The following is a 23,870-nucleotide window of genomic DNA, read 5'->3' as shown; positions in this document are numbered from 1 at the left end:
GTGGAGTCTATGTGGATAGAACTGAGGAACAGTAAGGGCAAAAGGACCCAAATAGGTGTTGTCTATAGGCCACCAAACAGTAGCATGGATATTGGGTGCAAGTTGAATAGGGAGTTAATATTGGCATGTGGCAAAGGTAATGTTGCAGTAGTTATGGGGGATTTCAACATGCAGGTGAACTGGGAGAATCAGGTTGGTGCTGGACCCCAGGATAGGGAGTTTGTAGAGTGCCTACGGGATGCATTCTTGGAACAACTTGTACGAGAGCCGACCAGGGACAAGGCTATTCTGGATTTAGTGTTATGTAATGAACAGGATTTGATAAGCAATCTTGAAGTAAAGGAGCCATTAGGAGGTAGTGATCATAATATGATAAGTTTTTATCTGCAATTTGAGAAGGATAAGGGCAGCTCGGAGGTGTCAGTGTTGCAGTTGAACAAAGGAGACTATGGAGCCATGAGGGAGAAGCTGGCCAAAGTTAACTGGACGGATATCCGAGCAGAAAAGACAGTGGAACAGCAATGGCAGGTATTCTTGGGAATAATGCACAAGGTGCAAAATCAGTTCATCCCCTGGAGAAGGAAGGATTCAAAGGGGGGAAAGGGGCCACAGTGGTTGACAAAGGAAGTCAGAGATTGCATAGCATTAAAAAAAAGGAAGTATGACAGAGCTAAGGTGAGTGGGAGGACAGATGATTGGGAAATTTTTAAGGAACAACAGAACTTAACTAAAAAGGCAATACAGGGAGAAAAAATGAGGTACGAACGCAAGCTAGCCAGGAATATAAAGGAGGATAGCAAAAGCTTTTTTAGGTATGTGAAGAGAAAGAAGATAGTTAAGAACAATGTTGGGCCCTTGAAGAATGAATTGGGTGAAATTGTTATGGGAAACAGAGAAATGGCAGAAGAATTTAATAAGTACTTTAGATCTGTCTTCACTAGGGAAGACACAAGCAATCTCCCAGATGTATGGATGGGCCAAGGACATAGGGTAACAGAGGAAATGAAACAGATTGGCATTAGGAAGGAAACGGTGATGAGTGGACTGATGGGACTGAAGGCTGACAAATTCCCAGGTCCAGATGGTCTGCATCCTAGGGTAATAAAGGAGGTGGCTCTGGAAATTGCGGATGCATTGGTAATCATTTTCCAATGTTCCTTAGATTCAGGATCAGTTCCTGAGGATTGAAGAATGGCTAATGTTATCCCACTTTTTAAGAAAGGAGGGAGGGAGAAAACAGAGAACTATTGACCTGTCAGCCTAACATCAGTAGTGGGGAAGATGCTAGAGTCCATTATTAAAGATGAAATAGTGGCATATCTAGATAGCAGTGATAGGATTGGGCCGAGCCAGCATGGATTTATCAAGGGTAAATCATGCTTGACTAATCTATTGGAGTTTTTCAAGGATGTAACCAGGAAGTTAGACAAGGGAGATCCAGTGGATGTAGTGTACTTCAATTTTCAGAAGGCATTTGATAAGGACCCACATAGATTGGTGGGTAAAATCAAAGCTCATGGCGTTGGGGGGAAGACATTGACATGGATAGAAAACTGGTTGGCAGATAGAAAGCAAAGGGTAGCGGTGAATGGGTGTTTTTCAGAATGGCAGGTGGTGACTAGTAGGGTGCCACAGGGCTCGGTATTGGGACCACAGCTGTTTACGATTTACGTCAACGATTTAGATGATGGCATTGAGAATAACATCAGCAAATTTGCTGATGATACTAAGCTGGGTGGCAGTGTGACATGTGATGAGGATGTTAGGAGAATTCAGGGTGACTTGGATAGGCTGGGTGAGTGGGCAGATACTTGGCAGATGACGTTTAATGTGAATAAGTGTGAGGTTATCCACTTTGGGAGTAAGAACAGGAAGGCAGATTATTATCTGAACGGTGTAAAGTTAGGTAAGGGAGAAATACAAAGAGATCTAGGAGTCCTTGTTCATCAGTCACTGAAGGTGAATGAGCAAGTGCAGCAGGCAGTGAAGAAGGCTAATGAAATGTTGGCCTTTATTACAAAGGGAATTGAGTACAAGAGCAAGGAAATCCTCTTGCATTTGTACAGGGCCCTGGTGAGACCACACCTGGAGTATTGTGTACAGTTTTGGTCTCCTGGCTGTAGAGGAAATGCAGCGTAGATTCACGAGGTTAATTCCTGGGATGTCTGGACTGTCTTATGCAGAGAGGTTAGAGAGACTGGGCTTGTACACACTGGAATTAAGGAGATTGAGAGGGGATCTGATTGCAACATATAAGATTATTAAGGGATTGGACAAGATAGAGGCAGGAAATATGTTCGAGATGCTGGGAGAGTCCAGTACCAGAGGGCATGGTTTGAGAATAAGGGGTAGGTCATTTAGGACCGAGTTAAGGAAAAACTACTTCTCCCAGAGAGTTGTGGGGGTGTGGAATGCACTGCCTCAGAAGGCAGTGGAGGCCAATTCTCTGGATGCTTTCAAGAAGGAGTTAGATAGGTATCTTGTGGATAGGGGAATCAAGGGATATGGGGACAAGGCAGGAACCAGGTATTGATAGTAGATGATCAGCCATGATCTCAAAATGGTGGTGCAGGCTCGAAGGGCTGAATGGTCTACTTCTGCACCTATTGTCTATTGTGCTTACACAAGATCAAATTTATCCAGCTCCAGTATTAAACTAGAGACTTGCTAATCTTAATATGGTTCTTGTTCAGTCCATACTGTGTTTTAGCTATAGAAGAAACAGTCACTATGGAAGCTTGCAATTATATGAGATGCTGAATTAATCTTAGTGATTTGAATTGCAGGTTGTTATTTATGTATGCGCAGAACAAGAACTGCAATGGAGTAGTATAATTAAACATTGCTACTGAGTCCTGATAATAACGGTACACTGAAATGCACCCACACCAAAAGGAGAGGGCCTCCCAGACCTATCGATTCACCACACCATTGATTGGCTGCATGAGCACTTGCCGCATTCTCACAATTGATCTGATCTGGTACGTCCCTCAAGGGAATAAATGAGTTAAACTGAGAAAAATGATGAAATGTCTATCCTGTTTGGTGCCAGTAAACTGGTCAACACACCCTAATGGATCATTGCAGGGGGCAGCTTGTCTTTCTCTGTGCCTTCCTGTTCAGCTGATGTTAAGGACTGTAAGCTGTGAATCTCCTCTTCTCTTGATGAAGCGTCCATTGATTCATCTGCTGTAATGCTGGCTTCTGCAGAGGATGCTTCTCTGCCTTTTCTGAGTCCCCTGTCAGTTTGCTGGCTTACATGATCCAAATGTTGCCTAACATCGTCTGTCTGTCTGTCTGTCAACTCAAGTTCTGCTACTGCACTGTGACAAGCCCAGATAACGGCTGGTAGCCAGTTTTCTTCCTGCGAAATGCACATATAGGCTTTGTCTCTGGCACCAAACATTGTGGCCTGGTGTGTGCAACATTATTTTTATTTCATAGCCTCTTCTTTGTTGCAAATTCGCTCCCGTATGGCCGGCTGTATGGCTTGCTTTCTATAGTTGGACAATTCCTTCTACCTTTTGGCCTACCGCATATGGTACCAAGTAGGCCTTGTAACACTTTGACTGGCAGATCTCCTTAAACGAACTTGGCCACGACACCATGGCATTGACTGGATGTGTCAGCTGGAAAACCCACTGATGTTTTTGTAATTCAATGCTAGGCTCCCCCCCAATATGGTTGATGAAGGATAGAATCAAACCACTGTAATTTGCCTTTTGCCACAATAAGTCTACAGCAGATGCAATCTCAATGGACTTCACATGGCCTTGGATCACCTGTACAATACAAATACCTATGTCAGGATGCTGCTCGTTGACTATAGTTCAGTGTTTAAAACTACCATTCCTACAGTCCTGATTGATAAACAATGGAACCTGGGGCTCTGTACCTCCCTTTGCAATTGGATCCTTGGTTTCCTAACCAGAAGACCACAAGCTGTGCGGCTTGGTAATAATATCTCTACCTCGCTGACAGTCAACACTGGTGCATCTCAGGGATGTGTGTTTAGCCTACTGCTCTATTCTGTCTATACCCATGACTGTGTGGCTAGGCAGAGCTCAAATGCCATCTGTAAATTTGCTGCTGATACAACCATTGTTGGCAGAATCTCAGATGGAGACAAGGGGGCGTACAAGAGTGGGATATACCAGCCAATTGAGTGGTGTCGCAACAACAACCTTGCACTTTCATGGCAAAGTGCACAATGTTATGTTTGGAGGGGAAACAGCACAGCACATCAACACCAAAACCAAAACCTCATCCCTACTGTGAAGGAGCATCGTGGTTTGGGGCTGCTTTGCTGTCTCAGGGCCTGGACAGGTTGCAGTCGTTGGGGAAACAATGAATTCAAAATTGTATTAAGACATTTTACAGCAGAATGTCAGGGTAGCAGTCTGTTGCCTTAAGCTTAATAATAGTTGGGTAATGCAACAAGACAATGATCTGAAAGACAAGAATAAATCAACAACAGAATGATTAAAATGATGAAAATCTGTGTTTTGAAATGGCTGAGTCAAAGTCCTGATCTTAATCCTATAGAATTGTTGTGAAAGTATCTGAAGCAAGCAGTTCATGCAAGGAAGCCCACCAACATGCCAGAGTTGAAACAGTTTTGTAAGGAGAAATGGCTTAAGTTCCTCCAAGCTGATGTGCAGGACAGATCAACAGTTACTGGAAACATTTGATTGAAGATTTATTGCTATACAAGAGGGTCACACCAGTTACTGGAAGCAAAGGTTCACATACTTTTTCCAACGAATACATGTAATAATTAGATCATTTTTTTCAAATAAATTAAAAAGTATAACTTTTTTTGTGTTACTTATTTAATTGGGTTCTCTTTATCTAGCTTTGGGACTTGTGTGAAGATTTTAGGTCATATTTAAGCAGAATAGAGAAAAATCTACAGGGTTCAAAAACTTTCTAGCACTACTATACTACATAGAAACAAGCCTTATGACACACCAATTCAAAACCAACTTGGTAATCCTACTCAGATCATAATCCCTTTTTAAAAATTCTCCCTACATTCCGAATAATTGCCCACAGATTCTACACAGTACAGATAAATTAGAGCAGCCCTCGCATGTTTAGCATGTGGAAAATATCATGAGCATCCAAGAAGAAACTACGCAGCAAAAGGTAGAATTTGCAAACACCGCACAAACAGGATTCAAGCTATGTCACTGGTGCTGTAAACCAGTGGCTCTACCAGGAGTGGCTTTCGTACTCCTGCATTAAAGTAAGTATTTGGCCTGAAATAAAAGTTATTGTAATCCACACCGTGCAATTTTGCAGACACTGATGCTGGAAATCTGGAGGAACACACACACAATGCTGGAGAAACTCCACAGGTTAGGCTGCATCATGATGAAAAGCTCAGCGGGAAACATCAGCTGTTTATTCCACTCATCCAGTGCATGACCAGCATTTTTTGTGTTAGGCCAGTTTTGCATTCATTAGACAGGATTGATGAGACATTAATTTTTGTAGGATCAGACAGGGTGGAGTGCAGGAAATTTCACCTGACGTAATTTTCGGGAAGTGACAGCAGTGAATAAAATCTGGAGGGGAGTTCGGAGCAGAACCGAGCAGTGTGATGGCATGATGATGGTCTGCATCTGGGCAGGGCCAGGATCAATGTCCTAGGGAGGTTTTAAACTAATACGGCAGCAGGTGGGAACCCACACAGAAGAGAAGAGGGAATTGATGCAGAGACCAATGCTAGAGTTAGTGAAGATAAAAGTAAGAGTAGAGTGCATAAAAGTAAAAAGCAAAAATTGCATACGTCACTAGATTCTAAAAGAACAATGAGTATAAGGGCACTTTATCTAATGCCCGTAGTATTTGAAACAAGGGTAGTGAACTTGTAGCACAGATCAGTACCAAGACATGATTTAGTGGCCATTACAGAAACCTGGTTGCAAGGTGGAGGTGACTGGGAATTAAATATCCAAGAGTATCAGGCAATACGGAAAGATAGGCAGGAAGGCAGAGGAGGTGGGGTGGCGCTCTTGATTAGGGATGAGATCAGGACGATTGTGAGAAATGATATAAGATCTACAGAGCAGAATATTGAGTCCATCTGGGTAGAGATTAAGAATAGTAGAGGGAAAAAGATCACTGGTGCATGTTGTCTATAGGCCACCTAATAAAAATATTGCAATGGCAGAAGCGATTAACCAAGAAATAACTGAGGCTTGTAAGAATGGAACGGCAGTTGTCATGGGGGATTTTAATTTCCACATAGATTGGGTGAATCAGTTGGTCAAGGAAGTCTTGAGGAGGACTTCATAGAATACATCCGTGATGGCTTTCTTGAGCAGCATGTTAGTGAACCTACAAGGGAAAATGCTATCTTAGATCTAGTCCTGTGCAATTAGACAGGTAAGATTAACAATCCTGTAGTCAGGGATCCTCTTGGAAAGAGTGATCGTAGTGTGATTGAATTTCTCATACAGATGGAGGATGAAATAGTGTATTATGTTTGAACAAGGGAGACTACAACGGGATGAGGGAGAAGTTGGCTAATGTGGATTAGGAGCACAGGCTATTTGGTAGGACAGTTGAGGAACAAGGGAATACTTTCAAGGAGATTTTTGACAGTGCTCGACAAAAGTATATTGCAGTCAAAAGTAAACATAGTATCAAATTAAAAGCTTGTGTACAAAGATGCAAAGAATAATGGGAGACTGGAGGATTGGGAAAACTTTAAAAAGCAGCAAAGAACAACTAAACAAGAAATAAGGAAAGGGAAGATAGAGTATGAAAGTAAATTAGCACAAAATATAAAAACAGATAGCAAAATTTTTATAAATTTATAAAGTGGGAGAGGGTGGCTAAAGTCAACGTAGGTCCCTTGGAAGATGAGAAGGGGAAATTGATATTGGGTGATAAGGAAATGGCTGAGGGATTGAACAACTATTTTGTGTTGGTCTTCATGGTGGAGAACACGTCTAATATGCCAAAGAAGGATGTTCTGGACGAAATGGGAGGTGAGGATAAATCACTGTCACTAAAGAGATAGTGATGAGCAAATCAGAGGACCTGAAGGTAGATAAGTCCCCTGGTCCTGATGGGATGCATCCCAGGGTGCTGAGGGAATTGGCGGAGGTTATAGTGGGCGTGTTGGTAATCATTTATCAAAACTCTTTAGACTCTGGTCAGGTCCCAGTGGATTGGAAGACAGCAAATGTCACGCCACTTTTAAAAAAAGGATGTAGGCAAAGATGGGCAACTATAGGACTGTTAGCTTAACATCTGTAGTTGGGAAAATGCTTGAAGCTGTCATTAAGGAAGAAATAGTGAAACATTTAGAAAGGAGTGGTTCCATTAGACAGACACAGCTTAGATTCAGAAAGGGCAGGTCCTGTTTGACAAACTTACTGGAGTTCTTAGAGGACATAATGAGTGCAGTGGATAGAGGGGAACAGGTGGATGTTGTATACTTGGATTTCCAGAAGGCCTTCGATAAGGTGTCACACAAGAGACTTATAAATAAAATATGGATGCATGGAGTCGGAGGATGTGTATTGGCATGGATAGTGGATAGGTTAACCAGTAGAAGGCAGAGAGTTGGTATAAATGGGTGTTGCTCCGGTTGGCAGTCAGTGGTGAGTGGGGTGCCGCAGGGGTCGGTGCTGGGCCCGCAGCTGTTTACCATTTACATTGATGATTTGGAAGAGGGGACTGAGTGTAGCATAGCAAAATTTGCTGATTACACTAAACTGAGTGGAAAAGCAAATTGCACAGAGGATGTGGAGAGTCTGCAGAGGGATATAGATAGGTTAAGTGAGTGGGCCAAGATCTGGCAGATGGAATACAATGTTGGTAAATGTGAGATCATCCACTTTGGAAGGAATAATAGAAGAAAGGTCAAACATCAGAGGTGCAGAAGGACTTAAGAGTCCTTGTGCAAGACTCCTAGAAGGTTAATTTACAGGTTGAGTCTATGGTAAAGAAAGCAAATGCAATGTTGGCATTTATTTCAAGGGGAATAAAATACAAAACAAGGATAATGCTGAGACTTTGTAAGACACTAGCCAGGCTGCACTTGCTGTATTGTCAACAATTCTGAGCCCCCTATCTCAGAAAGGATGTGTTGTCATTGGAGAGAGTCCAGAGGATGATTCTGGGAATCATGAGGATGATTCCGGGAATTAAGTGGTTAATGTATGAGGAGCATTTAGCAGCATTGGGGCCTGTACTCACTGGAATCTACAAGTATGCAGGGGGATCTCATTGAAACCTACTGAATGTTGAAAGGACTAGATAAGGTGGATGTGGAGAGGATGTTTCCTGTGGTGGGAATATCCAGAACTAGAGGGCACAGCCTCAAAACTGAGGGGCGATCTTTTAGAACAGAGGTGAGGAGTCTTTTTTTAGCCAGAGTAGTGAATCTGTGAAATGCTCTGCTACAGAGAGTGGTGGAGGCCAAGTCCGTGGGTATATTCAAAGCAGAAGTTGATAGTTTCCTGATCCGTCAGGGCATCAAAGGATATGGTGAGAAGGCAGGTGTATGGGTTAAGTGGGATCTGGGATCAGCCATGAAAGGAATGATGGAGCAGATTTGATGGGCTGAATGGCCTAATTCTGCTCTTATGGGTTATAGTCTTATGGTCTTCCCCAGCCTTTTATCTATTTCACCTAATAGCTTCCTAGTTCTTTATTTCACCCCTCCCTCTCTCCTGATTTTACCTATCACCTACCACCTTGTACTACTTCCCACCTTCTTGCTGTAACTTATCTTTTTTCCCAGCCCTGATGAAGGGTCTTGGCTGAGACGTCAACTGTTTACTCTTTTCATTAGATGCTGCTTGGTCTGCTTGGGTCCTCCAGCATTTTGTGTGTGTTGCTTGGATTTCCAGCATCTGCACTCTGGAATTCCAGTGTAGTAAAAACTCTTACTATTTCCAACTCTGCACACAGGCTGTTGCACCATTGCAACGTTCTTTGGAGATCCGAGAGAGTGCTTTGGACCCAGATCACCCCAGTGTCGCTCAGTCTTTGCATCAGCTCGCCAGCGTGTACGTACAGTGGAAGAAATTTGGAAATGCGGAGCAACTGTACAAACAGGCATTAGAGATCAGTGAGAATGCCCATGGGCCAGTGCATCCTCGGGTGGCTCAGGAGCTTGATGCTTTAGCCATGCTGTATCAAAAACAAAATAAGTAAGTATTTGATAAAGTTTGTACCATAGGGCATCTTTTAAATTCTAAATAGTGAGGAATTCATAGATTTTATTTTACTGCCATGGAGCAGTTCAAAACCATAGTTATACTTTCCCCACAGTCTTGGGTTTTTGTAAAATTTCTTGTAATCTGTCAAACTACAACAGAAATATGGAGCTTTTTAAGGAGCACTTGCATAGGGTTCTGAAGAGGTTTATCTCAATGAGGCAGGGGAAGTTTAGTCGGTTGAAGGAACTATCATTGACAAGAGAGAGAGAACATTTAATCAAATGGATGAAGGAAGAATGGGGAAGTAAAGATCAGAAAGGGCTAAGGTAGCCAGGAAAGAGCTTAAGAAGGGACTTTAGAGAACTTGAAAGAGACATGAAGGACTTGGTAAGTAAGATTAAGGAAAACCTTAGGTTATTCTACAGGTACAGTATGTGAAGAACAGGAGGATGACTAGAGTGAGAGTAGAATCGGGGATACAAGAAAAACAATGTGTAGAGTTGGAGGAAGTAGGTAGGTCTTTAATGAATACTTTGCTTCAGTATTTACCGGTATGAGGGACCTTGACAGATGTGAGGTCAGAGCAGAACAGGCTTATATGTCAAGGTTAAGAAAGTGGATGTGTTAGAACTTTTGGGAAACATTGGGTAGATAAGTTCCGAGGGCCAGTTGTGATATACCCCATGTTATTATGGGAAGTGATTGCTGTGCCTTTGCTGATTATTTTTGCATCCTCACTGGCCACGACAGTGGTATTAGAAATTTGGAGGATGGCAAATGTTATTCCTTTGTTCAAATAGAGATAACCCTGGGAATTATAGACCAGTGAGTCCTAGGCAAACGATTGGAGAGGATTCTTAGAACCAGGATTTATGAGCATTTGGAGGAGCATAGTCTGATTAGAGATAGTCAACATGGTTTTGTTCAAAGGTTAATTTATTAGCAAAGTATATATGCAGTATATATCTGAGATTCGTCTTCTTCAGATAGTCTTGAAACAAAGAAAACCATGGAAGTCATTAAAAAAAAATCAACCCACTCCTGGCACAAAAAAGAATGGCAACAGAAACATCACCCCCCCAAAAGAAACTAACAAAGCGCACCACAAGGCACCAAGAAAATGAAATCTCAACCCCCCCCCCCCACTCCCGCACAAACAAAACCAACAGACCCGCCAAACTGCAACAAAAGAGAATGGGCAAAAAGACAGAATATAGAAACCATAGAACTGAAAGAGTCCACAGTCCCTAACCAAGCCATAAATCACAGAACTTCAGCAGCATCCTCCAACAGCATTAAGAAAGTGACATTCTACTTGAACGCAGAGGCCTTCTCTCCCTTCTGAGAGGCAGGTTATGTCTCATGAGCCTGACTGATTTCATTGAGGAACTGACAAGGCAGATTGATGAAGGTAGAGCAGTGGATGTGGTGTATATAGATTTTTAGTAAGGCTTTTGATAAGGATCCCCATTGTAGGCTAATTCAGAAAGTCATGAGGCATGGGATCATGTGAAACTTAGCTGCATGTATTCAGAATTGGCTTACACCAAAAAGGCAGAGGGTGGTAGTGGATGGAGCGTATTCTGCCCAGAGGTCGATGACTCGTGGTGTTTTGCAGTGACCTGTTCAGGGACCCCTGACTGTGTATTTTTATAAATAACTTGGAAATCAAAGTGGAAGGGTGGCTTAGTAAGTTTGCTAATGGCATGAAGGTTGTTGATGGAGTGGATAATGGAACACAGACAGGATGCAGAGCCTGGCTGAGAAGTTGTAGATGCAGTTCAATCCAGGGAAGTGTGCAGTGATACATTCTGGAAGGTTGAACTTGAAAGCCGAGTATAGGGTTAACAGTAGGATTCTTAGCAGTGTGGAGGATCTGATGGTTCATGGGCTTCCAATTCTCAAATTGCTTGGCAAGTTGATAGGATGGTTAAGAAGGTGTATGGTGTGTTGGCCGTCATTAGTTGAGGGATTAAGTTCAAGAGCCATGAAGTAATATTGTAGCATTCTGGAACATTGGTTAGACCATACCTGGCGTATTGCATTCAGTTCTGGTTACCTCATTATAGGAAGGACATGAAAGATTTAGAGAGGGGGCAGATGAGATTTATTAGGATCAGAGAGCATGTCTAATGAGGAAGGGTTGAAAGAGCTTAGGCCTTACCCCAGAAGGTAGTGTATAAGATGAGATGCATAGCTAGAGTGGGCAACCAGGGTGACAATGCTTAATACAAGATTGGAGCAGCAGGTAGTGTTGAGGAAACAGGCTGCAGCAGGACAGACAGATTAGGAGAACGGACAAGAAAGTGGCAAAAGAAATACAATGTTGGAAAATGCATGGTCATGCACTTTGGTAGAAGAAGTAAATGTGCTGACTATTTTCTAAATGGGGAGAAAATCCAAAAATCTGAGATGCAGGGGAACTTGAGATTCCTTGTGCAGAACACCCTAAGGACAGAGTCGGTGGTGAGGAAGGCAAATGCAATGTTAGCATTCATTTCAAGAGGTCTAGAATACAAGAGCAGGGATGTGATGCTGAGGCTGTATAAGACGCTGGTGAGGTCTCACCTTGAGTATTGTGAACAGTTCTGGGCTCCTCATCTAAGAAAAGATGTGCTGGCACTGGAGAGGGTTCAGAGGAGGTTCACAAGGATGATTCCAGGAATGAAGGGGTTATCATACGAGGAACATTTGATAGCTTTGGGTCTGTACTACTTGGAATTTAGAAGGATGGGGGAGGGTGGGATCTCATTGAAACCTTTTGAATGTTGAAAGGCCTAAACAGAGTAGATGTGGAAAGGATGTTTCTCCACGGTAGAAGAGTCTAGGACAAGAGAGCACAGCCTTGGGTTAGAGGGGCCTCCATTTAAAAACAGAGATGCAGAGACATTTCTTTAGCCAGAGGGTGGTGAATTAGTGGAATTTATTACTACAGGAGGCCAGGTCATTGAGTATGTTTAAGGCAGAACTTGCTAGGTTCTTGATTTGTAACCTTTGATGGGGGTGGGGGTGGGGGGAAGCCCAGGGAGTCGGGAAAATATCAGCCACGATTGAATGCAGAGCAGACTCAATGGGCCAAATGGCTTAATTCTGCTCCTACGTCTTGTGGTCTAAGACGGCATACTTCTATGGTGATTGAGGAAAGAGGTAATTATTTTTTACATGGAGAATATTAAATACATGGAGCAAACTGCCAAAGGTGGTGGTAAAGGCAGATACACTAGAATTTCTAAGAAACTCTTAGATAGGCACATGAAGGAAAGAAAAATGGAAAGCTTTGTGTGAGAAAAAGGTTTGATTGATTTTGGAAAGGGCAAAGTGTGTGGTATAACATGGTGGGCTGAAGAAACTGTACTATGTTGTACTGTTTTATGTTCCAGAACATGATTTGTATTATTCTATACTGGGATGTGGCATTTACTGGGGATATTGGCATTTAATGCCTGTCTTATTGTCCTTAAGGAGATGGTGGTAAGCTGCTCAGTGCTGGCTATCTAGCAGCATGACTGAGTGCCTTAGAACTACACGTTTCAGTGGCCCATTCAGAAACAGATTGCTATGGGATTGGATTTCTACATGGGCAAGATCAGTCAGGATGGCAGATCTCCTAAAATATTTTTTTTGTTGTTACATGCACTAAGATGTACTGAAAAGATTTTGTTTTGTACCCTATCCGGACAGATCAGGCCTGGATATGACATTATTAAGTAATATTATTACATCCAGATAGAAAAAAGAAAACCATATGCAGAATATAGTGTTACAGAGAAAGTACAATGCAGGCAGACAAGAAAAGTGCAAGGGTCATGATGAGAGATCAAAGTTAGTGTATGAGAGGTCCATTCAAGAGTGGTGTATCAGTGGGGTCGAAGCTGCCTTGAGTCTGGTGGTTTTTATCAGGTGGTTTCTGCACTCAAAGTTTATATCTTTTGTCCACTGGAAAGAGGAGGAGAGAGAATGAACCAGGTAGGAGGCATCCTTGATCATCCTGAGGCTGAGAGAGTATCAAAGGGAGCCAAATAGTTCAGGCATCTAGACTTCAATATTGACCATCACTTCTCCTAGCTTAAATTTTCATATTGCTAAGTACAGAATTGGGTGGTAGAGTGGGTAAGGGTGTGTGGTGATTTGAATTCTGAATTACAGTACTAATTCAGTAACTGGGGAGTTAGTGTTACAGCCTCATAGGTTGGATCCTGACCTAAGGGAATGTCTTGTGTGGAGTGGCATGTACTTTTAAAATCATAAGGCTTGGGAGCTGAATTTGGCCCATTGTCCGCCCTGATTTTCCCACTTAACCCCGTTCTCCTGCCGCCTTCCTGTAACCTTTGACACCCTTACTAATCAACAGCCAATCAACCTCCACTTTAATCACTTGACCTTCACAGCTGTTTGTGTTAATAAATTCTACAGATTCACCACCCTCTGACTAACGGGATGCCCTGGTATTTTGAGGCTGTGTCCTCTGGTCCTTGTCATTCTCACTATTGGAAGCAACCTTGCCGCATCCATTCTTTTAGACCTTCCAATGTTCAGTAGGTTTCAATGAGATCCCCCTTCATTCTTTTCAGCCCCAGTGTCATTGAACTCTCCTCATATGTAACCCATTCATTCCTGGACTCATACTTGTAAACACCCTCTGAACCCTTTTAAATGACAGCACATCCTTTCATAGACATGGGGCCCAAAATACTCATAGTATTCCAAATGTGCACTGACCAAGTCTCAGCATTACATCCTTGCTTTCGTATTCTGGAAATGAATGCTAACATTGTATTTGCTTTCCTCACCGCTGACTCAACCTGTAAGTTAACCTTTTGGGAACCTAGTCTTAGGACTCCCAGGCCCCTTTGCACCTTCAATTTCTGAATTCACTTCTCAGCCCCAATTTCTGCCTTCTCCCCGTAATCCTTCATGCCCTGCCCAATCAAGAATCTATTAACTCCTGCTTTAAATATACATAAATACTTGGCATCTATAGCTGCCCGTGATAAAGATTTTCCACTCTCTGGTGAAATAAATTACTCCTGATCTCCTTTCTAAAAGGACGCCCCTCTATCCTGAGGCTGTGTCTGCTGGTCATAGACATCCTCTCCATGTCAATTCCATCAAGGCCTCCCACCATTCAATATGCTCATGTACCAATATTGCTGAATTCATCTACTGTGACATTATAAACATGGATTGTTGTAACACTAGTAAAGAATTCAAATGTAAGCACACAGCATGTATTGGAATTTACGTTTCAAACAAGATGAACCAGTATATATTGTAGTGGTTGATTGTGTTGCTTGCAGGGTGAGCACAACTTGCAACATTCAATACCAGCAAAGCCAGTTAGAAAATGGTCTATGCTTATGTTTTTGACAAAGTGGATTTCCCCTGTATGCTGGGTGCTTCTGCTTCCTCCTACATACTACATTGTTACTCTGGCATAGGTTAACAGCAGAAAGAGTCAAAGGGGAGTTGATGGGTATGTGTGAATGAATTTACTGCAGAACTACAGGGAAAGGAGAGGGAGAATGGGACTAATATGATTGCTCCCTTGGGAATTGGCATTGATGCAGTGGGCTGAAAGTCCACCTTCTGTGTCATGATGAGTAGAATTTAACCAATTTACATTTCTTTCCTATATTTGCAATGCACTTTCAATTGAAAGTCTCCCCAATAATTTACAGACCTAATTTGTGCATCTGTGGGATTTTATACAGTACTGTCCATTACTCTGAGGCATGGTAATATTGGTTCATTGCTGAGCAATTGTCTCCTATTTGTTGTTTTATATTGTGAGATATGAGCAGGTTGAACCATTAAGAAAACGATCCATGAAGATCAGACAAAAGATTTCTCGACACAAAGGGAATATGGTAAGTGATGAAAATGTAGCATAATTGCATTATTGGTATTTGCTGTTTGCCCAAGAACATTGGCTGTGCAATACAATCATTAAAATTATTTTGTATTCTAGCTTGAGAGTGTGTAGTTTGAAACATAAGCAAGATTAATCTTTAGCTACGTTTTCTGCTGTAGTGGTAGATTATCATCAGTTTTTGTGCCAATTTTGCAGCCTTTTACTCCCATGTCTTCAAGAATGGCAGATAGAATTGATTTATGTTTAAAAGAAAAAAAAGTTTGTGAAAATCTAATAAACCAATAGGGATGAACATGAGACAGCCTTTTAAGAACAGTTCAGTAGAATTATTTTCAGTTTCCGGGCACTCTTTTAGTAGAATCATGGAGTCATACTACGTGGAAATTGGCCCTTTTGCCAACTATGTTGTCCATCAAATTAGTTATGTCTGCCGTAGTCTTCTCAACATCACCTATCCATGTACTTATCTAGATAACATTTAAATGTTGTGAACGTGCTTGCCTCAACCACTATTTCTGGCAGGTCATTTCAGAAACACATGAAGAAGCTGTCCCTAATGGCTCTTTTCAGTCTCTTGCTTCTGATCCTAAACCTATGTCCTCTGTTTTTAGTACCCCCTTCCTGGGAAGAAGCGTATGTGTTTTAACCCTGTCTGTGCTCCTGAGGATTTTGTAACTCCTGTCAGGTCAGGGCTCAATCTCCTACATTCCAGGCAATGCAGTCTAAGCAACAACTGAGATCCCTAAGTCCAGGCGACACTGTGGTAAATGCTTTCCGCACCCTATCTTTTTGTTAACATGCTGATCAAAATTGTACAAAATACTCTAAGTATGCCTCATTGATATCCTAAGTAACTGCAGCGTATCTTCCCAATCCCTATACTCAATGCTAAATGCTATCATAGTAAATGCTGCCTTCACCAACTTGATCTTCCTGTACTGCCACTTTCAGCTGCACTCTTGGGCCCCGCTGTTCTGTAGCATTTCCCAGTTTGATCTAAAATTCAATACCTCATTTATCTGATTGAAAACTATTTGCCAGTCCTCAGTCCACATACCTAGCTGATAAAGATCCCCCTGTAACTTTTCATAATATTATGTCTGTCTGCACCTCCACCTATTTTAGTATCATCTGGAAACCAATTAACCATGACTTATACATTCATCTCAAAATCATTTATGTAGGTTCCATTCAATAAAGATCCCAGCACTGATCCTTGACATACTACTGGAGGCTTCCACTCCAAGAAACAACACTTGACCATCACCCCCTGCTTCTTATTACTGATCCAATTATGAATTCAGTCAGTTATCTTCCCTGGATCCCATGCAGTCTAGCCTACCAGAGTAGCCTGCCATGAGGGGCCTAACCAAAGTTCATATAGACAACATCCACTACCCTCCACTCATCTATCCTGTAGTTTATGTCATTAAAGAACTCCAAAAGATTTGTCAGACAGATAACTTCCCCTGCACAAAGAAGTGTTGACGGTCCTGAATCAGACACTGCCTTTCCAAATGTTGGTAGATCCCATCCTTGCCCTTTACTGAGCTCCTTTCTATTCTGATGACCAAACTTTGCTCTCAATGGCTACAGTATTATTTCCTGATTTGTCAGCAACCACTCTGCTACTCAGGGTTCCACTCCCTGCCACTCTAAATTAAATTCTCTGGTGTAGTACTAACATATCTCCCAGTCAGGATTATGGACCCTCTCTAGTTCAGGTGCAACCTATCTGTTGTACAGGCCACTCTGAGCCATAGATCCTAATGATCCAAGAACATGAACTCTTGCCACCTGCAGCAGTTTCTTAGCCTTACTCATCTGAGCTACTTTCCTATTTTTGCCCCTGCAAGATTGAGGTCTTGCTGTTTAGGATCTCTCCTGACTCTGTATTCATTCTGCATTATCCCTCTTTCAATGTCATTGGTACCAACATGTACCACATCCCCTGGCTGCTCACCTGCCCCCTTGAGATTGTTCTGCAGCCACTCTAAGATGTCCTTGACCCTGGCACCAAAGAGGCAACACACCATCCTTTTGTCTCTTTTATAGCCATGGAATCTCCTGTCTGTCCCTTTAACTATTGAGTCTATCACTACTGTCCTGCCTGACTACCACTTTACCTGCTGTGCCTCTGAGCTACTTTCAGTGCCACTGCTGTTGTGCCAAGAAAGACTGATCTCTTAACAGTACCTAAACTGATATCTGTCTATTTCTCTTGTCTCTCCTGGTGGTCAATTAGCTATCTGCAGCTTGCACCTTAGTTTTGACCATCTCACTGAAGATCTTGTTTGTGATGCTCTCAAATGAACCGAAGTGCATCCAAGTCCAACTCTAATTCCTCAGTGGTGTCATTTGGGGCTATACCCCAGACACTCCTTCTGGTGTAGTGCTGGGGGAAACTGGGAGTTTTGCTGAATTCCCACATTATGGAGGAGGAGCATAGCATTCCCCTACCTGACATCCTAACTACAATCATTCTATGCAGTAAAGTTGATAAAGGGCTTATCAAAGTTTACTTGTTTCCTTCCTTGCTCAGTCTCCTCTCAGCACTTACTCCTCAAACACTGCATTTAGGAACACAAAGATTACTGCTCCTAGTAATGGCTGCTCAACCAAATTGACCTTTGTGGATATAACAAAAGCAGTTTGACAGATTGAAAATGCTACAGATCCTGTTGTCATTGGGATAAATTCCCACCTTTACTGCTCTTTAAGCTCCAACAAGCTAATTTCTTCAGATTCCCTCATGACCTCTTTTTCATTTTATTTTTGTGATATCTTTAATCTTGCACCCTCAAACATTCCCTCAGTACCTCTTACATTCTGTACATAGCCCCACTCTCCATTTTTCAGTAGTGCCACATTCTTTGACTGTACTCTTCTTTCACCTGGGACTTTCTCTACATTCTCTTTGCCTTCTTGCCTATCACTGTGTTCTACCCTACTTGGCTCTTTCCTCTCCTGTTAAATATTCATCACCTTACCCTAATGGAAGGCGTCATGCTTGAAATAGAAGGGATTAAGCTCTTCAGATGGACACTTTGTATTGAGGTGCATGTATAATAGGGACTAGTAAATGGAGACTGATTTGTAGGTACTTCACTGATAATGCTAATTTCACTTCTCAGCATGGCTTTGCCATTCTACGTCGTAGGGCTCTGCAGTTGGAAGAGCTTAGTCTTGGTGCTGAGTGTGCTGACACGGCTCGAACGCTCAATGAACTGGGAGTGCTCTACTACCTTCAGAACAATTTGGAGTGAGTAGATGTAATGAATATTTCACCACGTATTTGGGCAGAACTATCTTCTGTCTTGTTTATTCTATGTTTTACATATGATCTTTTGAATAACAGTCACTAACAGAATAAAACATAGGTCCTAGATACTTAACATTGATTACCTACTACCAAAAAAAATGAAGTTAATCATAAACTGAGAATATCCAGTAAATAAAATTGTTCTCAAGACAGCAAATGAGATAACCTTACCTTAGAAGGCCAGCAGGGATATGTCAGTGAGACTAGTAGTGGTTGGAGAATTATTGGAAGAAATCCTAGGTGGTGATTAATGTACATCTGGATAAGGATAGATTAATCAGGGATAGTCATCATAGATTTGTTAGTGTCTGACTAATTTTAAACTTTCTTGAAGAGATTATTAAATATATTGACGAAGGCTGTATGGTTAACATGGAACAGATAGTACAGCAGGGTAATGGGCCTTTGGGTCTGCAGTTTCTGTGCTGACTATGATGGTAGTTTAAACTAATCCCACTGTATGCGCATGCTTGATATCCCTTTATTTCTTCTTCTTGGGCCCTTAGCTCCCAGTGGATCATAGGCCTTTGATGTCCTCCTATCTCCACCGTCCAAAGTCGATGGTATGGTTGGAGTTGATCAATGTTTCTATAATCTGTTATATCCACTGTACGGGGGATTGGCCTATACAGCTTCAACAGAGCCTTGTTGGCTGTCCTTTCCCATTTCCACCCCTCATGATGGGGATGTAGGGTTGGATTTTGAAAGGCACCCCTCTATTTCCTGTATGTGTAAGTGCCTCTCAACCATTGTCATGGTATCACTGCCTATTTTGGCAAAAGGTTCTGGACACCTACCACTCTTGAGTTTTAAAAAAAACATTTCATTCACTAATCTCCTTTAAACTTTTCTCCTCTCACCTTATCAGTATGCCTTCTAGTATTTGGCATTTTCGCCCTGGGGGAAAAAGACCATTTACCCTGCCTCTGATAGTTTTATAGACTTTTACCAGGACACCCCTCAACCTCTGAGCTCCAGAGAAAACGATCAAAATTTGTCCAGCCTTTTAGTTAATAATGTTATCCAAGCAGGATGCTGGTAAACCCCCTGTGCACCCTTTCCAAGCTTCTACATCCTCCCTGTAACGTGGCAACTATAATGGCACACAAAACAGCTAATGTGACCACACTAAAGTTTTTAAACAGCTGCAACATGGCTTGACAACTTTTATGGTCAATATCCCTTGTAATGAAGATGAGTATGCTCATCAGTATGACACCTACTTGAATTACCACATTCATGGAGTTGTAGACTGCACCCAAGATCCTTCTGTACATCTATACTGGGACACACACAAAATGCTGATGGAACGCAGCAGGCCAGGCAGCATCTATAGGAAGAAGCACTGTCGACGTTTTGGGCCAAGACCCTTTGTCAGTCCTGCGTCCCACCATTTTGTGTGTGTTGCTTGAATATCGAGCATCTGCAGATTTCCTCGTGGTCTATACTGGATATGGTCAGGTCTGTCTGGGTTAAGGGATGGTTTATACTGGATATGGTCCAGATCTGTCTGGGTGAAAGGGGATGGTCTATACCGGATATGGTCCAGGTCTGTCTGGGTGAAAGGGGATGGTCTATACTGGATATGGTCCAGGTCTGTCTGGGTGAAAGGGGGCGGTCTATACTGGATATGGTCCAGATCTGTCTGGGTGAAAGGTGGTGGTCTATACTGGATATGGTCCAGGTCTGTCTGGGTGAAAGGTGGTGGTCTATACCAGATATGGTCCAGGTCTGTCTGGGTGAAAGGGGGTGGTCTATACCGGATATGGTCCAGGTCTGTCTGGGGGAAAGGTGGTGGTCTATACTGGATATGGTCCAGGTCTGTCTGGGTGAAAGGGGATGGTCTATACCGGATATGGTCCAGGTCTGTCTGGGTGAAAGGGGGTGGTCTATACTGGATATGGTCCAGGTCTGTCTGGGTGAAAGGGGATGGTCTATACCGGATATGTTCCTGGTCTGTCTGGGTGAAAGGGGATGGTCTATACCGGATATGGTCCAGGTCTGTCTGGGTGAAAGGGTATGGTCTATACCGGATATGGTCCAGGTCTGTCTGGGTGAAAGGGATGGTCTATACTGGATATGGTCCAGGTCTGTCTGGGTGAAAGGGGGTTGTCTATACCGGATATGGTCCAGGTCTGTCTGGGTGAAAGGGGGCGGTCTATACTGGATATGGTCCAGGTCTGTCTGGGTGAAAGGTGGTGCTCTATACTGGATATGGTCCAGGTCTGTCTGGGTGAAAGGTGGTGGTCTATACTGGATATGGTCCAGGTCTGTCTGGGTGAAAGGGGATGGTCTATACTGGATATGGTCCAGATCTGTCTGGGTGAAAGGTGGTGGTCTATACTGGATATGGTCCAGGTCTGTCTGGGTGAAAGGGGATGGTCTATACCGGATATGGTCCAGGTCTGTCTGGGTGAAAGGGGGTGGTCTATACTGGATATGGTCCAGGTCTGTCTGGGTGAAAGGGGATGGTCTATACTGGATATGTTCCAGGTCTGTCTGGGTGAAAGGGGGTGGTCTATACTGGATATGGTCCAGGTCTGTCTGGGTGAAAGGGGGTGGTCTATATTGGATATGGTCCAGGTCTGTCTGGGTGAAAGGGGGTGGTCTATACTGGATATGGTCCAGGTCTGTCTGGGTGAAAGGGGGTAGTCTATACTGGATATGGTCCAGGTCTGTCTGGGTGAAAGGGGGTGGTCTATACTGGATATGGTCCAGGTATGTCTGGGTGAAAGGGGGTGGTCTATACTGGATATGGTCCAGGTCTGTCTGGGTGAAAGGGGGTGGTCTATACCGGATATGGTCCAGGTCTGTCTGGGTGAAAGGGGGTGGTCTATACCGGATATGGTCCAGGTCTGTGTGGGTGAAAGGGGGTGGTCTATACTGGATATGGTCCAGGTCTGTGTGGGTGTAAGGAGATGGTCTATACTGGAACAACACACAAAAAATGCTGGTGGAACACAGCAGGCCAGGCTGCATCTGTAAGGAGAAGCCCTGTCGATGTTTCGGGCCGAGACCTCTTGTCAGGACTAACTGAAAAGAAAGATAGTAAGAGATTTGAAAGTAGTGGGGGGCGGGGGAAATGAAAAATGATAGAAGACTGGAGGGGGTAGGATGAAGCTAAGAGCTGGAAAGGTGATTGGCAAAAGTGATACAGAGCTGGAGAAGGGAAAGGATCATGGGACGGGAGGCCTTGGGAGAAAGAAAGGGGGGGGAAGCACCAGTGGGAGATGGAGAACAGGCAAACAACTAAATATGTCAGGGATGGGGTAAGAAGGGGAGGAGGGGCATTAACAGAAGTTAGAGAAGTCAATGTTCATGCCATCAGTTTGGAGCCTACCCAGCTGGTATATAAGGTGTTGTTCTTCCAACTTGAATGTGGCTTCATCTTGACAGTAGAGGAGGTCATGGATAGACATATCAAAATGGGAATGGGACGTGGAATTAAAATGTGTGGCCACTGGGAGATCTTGCTTTCTCTGGCGGACCGAGCGTAGGTGTTCAGCGAAACGGTCTCCCAGTCTGCGTCGGGTCTCACCAATATATAAAAGGCCACACCGGGAGCACCGGACACAGTACACCACACCAGCCGACTCACAGGTGAAGTGTCGCCTCACCTGGAAGGACTGTCTGGGGCCCTGAATGGTGGTGAGGGAGGAAGTGTAAGGTCAGATGTAGCACTTGTTCCGCTTACAAGGATAAGTGCCAGGAGGGAGATTGGTGGGAAGGGATGGGGGGGACAAGTGGACAAGGGAGTCACGTAGGGAGCGATCCCTGCGGAAAGCGGGGGGGGGGCGGGAGGGAAAGATATGCTTGGTAGTGGGATCCCGTTGGAGGTGGCGGAAGTTACGGAGAATTATACTTTGGACCTGGAGGCTGGTGGGGTGGAAGGTGAGGACTGTCCCACTGTCCCGAGTGGGGAGGCGGGCGGATGGGGTGAGGGCAGATGTTCGGGAAATGGGAGAGATGCGTTTGAGAGCACAGTTGATGGTGGAAGAAGGGAAGCCCCTTTGTTTAAAAAAGGAAGACATCTCCTTCGTCCTGGAATGAAAAGCCTCATCCTGAGAGCAGATGCGGTGGAGACAGAGGAATTGTGAGAAGAGGATAGCATTTTTGCAAGAGACAGGGTGGGAAGAGGAATAGTCCAGGTAGCTGTGAGAGTCTGTAGGCTTATAGTACATATCAGTAGATAAGATGTCTCCAGAGATGGAGACAGAAAGATCAAGAAAGGGGAGGGAGGTGTCAGAAATGGACCAGGTAAATTTGAGGGCAGGGTGAAAGTTGGAGGCAAAGTTAATGAAGTCAACGAGCTCAGCATGCATGCAGGAGGCAGTGCCAATGCAGACGTTGATGTAGCGAAGGAAAAGAGGGGGACGGATACCCATATAGAGTTGGAACATGGACTGTTCCACAAAGCCAACAAAAAGGCAGGCATAACTGGGACCCATACGGGTGCCCATGGCTACACCCTTGGTTTGGAGGAAGTGTGAGGAGCCAAAGGAGAAATTATTGAGAGTAAGAACTAATTCTGCTGGATGGAGGAGAGTGGTGGTAGAGGGGAATTGGTTAGGCCTGGAATCCAAAAAGAAGCGAAGAGCTTTGAGACCGTCCGGGTGGGGGATGGAGGTATATAGAGACTGGACGTCCATGGTGAAAATAAGGCGGTGGGGGCCAGGGAACTTAAAATCATTGAAAAAATTCAAAGCGTGAGAAGTGTCTCGAACATAGGTGGGAAGAGATTGAACAAGGGGGGATTAGACAGTGTTAAGGTATGCAGAAATGAGTTTGGTGGGGCAGGAGCAAGCTGAGACAATAGGTCTACCTGGACAAGCAGGTTTGTGGATCTTGGGTAGGAGGTAGAAACGGGAAGTGCGGTGTGTGGGAACTATGAGGTTGGTGGCAGTGGATGGGAGATCCCCAGAGCTGATAAGGTTGGTGATGGTATAGGAGACAATGGCCTGGTGCTCCTTAGTGGGGTCATGATCAAGGGGTAAATACGAGGAGGTATCAGAGTGTTGTCGCTGTGCCTCGGCCAGGTAGAGGTCAGTATGCCAGACAACAGCAGCTCCCCCCTTATCAGCAGGTTTTATAGTGAGGTTGGGATTGGTGCGGAGGGAGCGGAGAGCAGAGCGTTTGGAAGGAGTGAGGTTGGAATTGGAACAAGGTGTGGTGAAGTCGAGATAGTTGATGTCCCGTCGGCAATTAGCAATAAAGAGTTCCAGAGCAGGGTGTCCATGAAGAGGAGGAGGGTTGAAGACGGGAGAAGGGGTCACCGGTGGGGGTAGGAGAGTCCTTGCCAAAGAAGTAAGCTTGGAGACGGAGCCGGTGGAAGAAGAGTTCGGCATCATGGCGTACGTGGAACTTGCTGAGGTGTGGGCGATGAGGGACATAGCTGAGGCCCTTACTGAGGACAGAGCGCTCTGCCTCAGAGTTGAAGGTCGGAGGGAATGGTAAAGACCCGGTACGGATGGGAGATGGGGTCAGAGGGGGG

General features: G+C 43.8%; 1 protein-coding gene across 6 annotated transcripts in view; it reads left to right on the top strand.

Annotated features, from left to right (window-relative positions):
• Positions 1 to 23,870, top strand: part of nphp3 (nephronophthisis 3) — a 160,026-nt gene that overhangs the window by 110,529 nt on the left and 25,627 nt on the right. For all 6 annotated transcript variants that reach the window (XM_073073004.1, XM_073073002.1, XM_073073003.1 and 3 more), the window contains 3 exons: positions 8,935 to 9,176; positions 14,977 to 15,052; positions 18,192 to 18,319. In XM_073073004.1, the coding sequence (XP_072929105.1) occupies positions 8,935 to 9,176; positions 14,977 to 15,052; positions 18,192 to 18,319 (446 nt within the window). The remainder of the gene's footprint in view (positions 1 to 8,934; positions 9,177 to 14,976; positions 15,053 to 18,191; positions 18,320 to 23,870) is intronic.

This window comes from Hemitrygon akajei, chromosome 20 (genome assembly GCF_048418815.1).
Source record: "Hemitrygon akajei chromosome 20, sHemAka1.3, whole genome shotgun sequence".
NCBI lineage: Eukaryota > Metazoa > Chordata > Chondrichthyes > Myliobatiformes > Dasyatidae > Hemitrygon > Hemitrygon akajei.
Note: the sequence above shows the minus strand (reverse complement) of the source record. Positions and strands in the feature narration are given on the sequence as shown.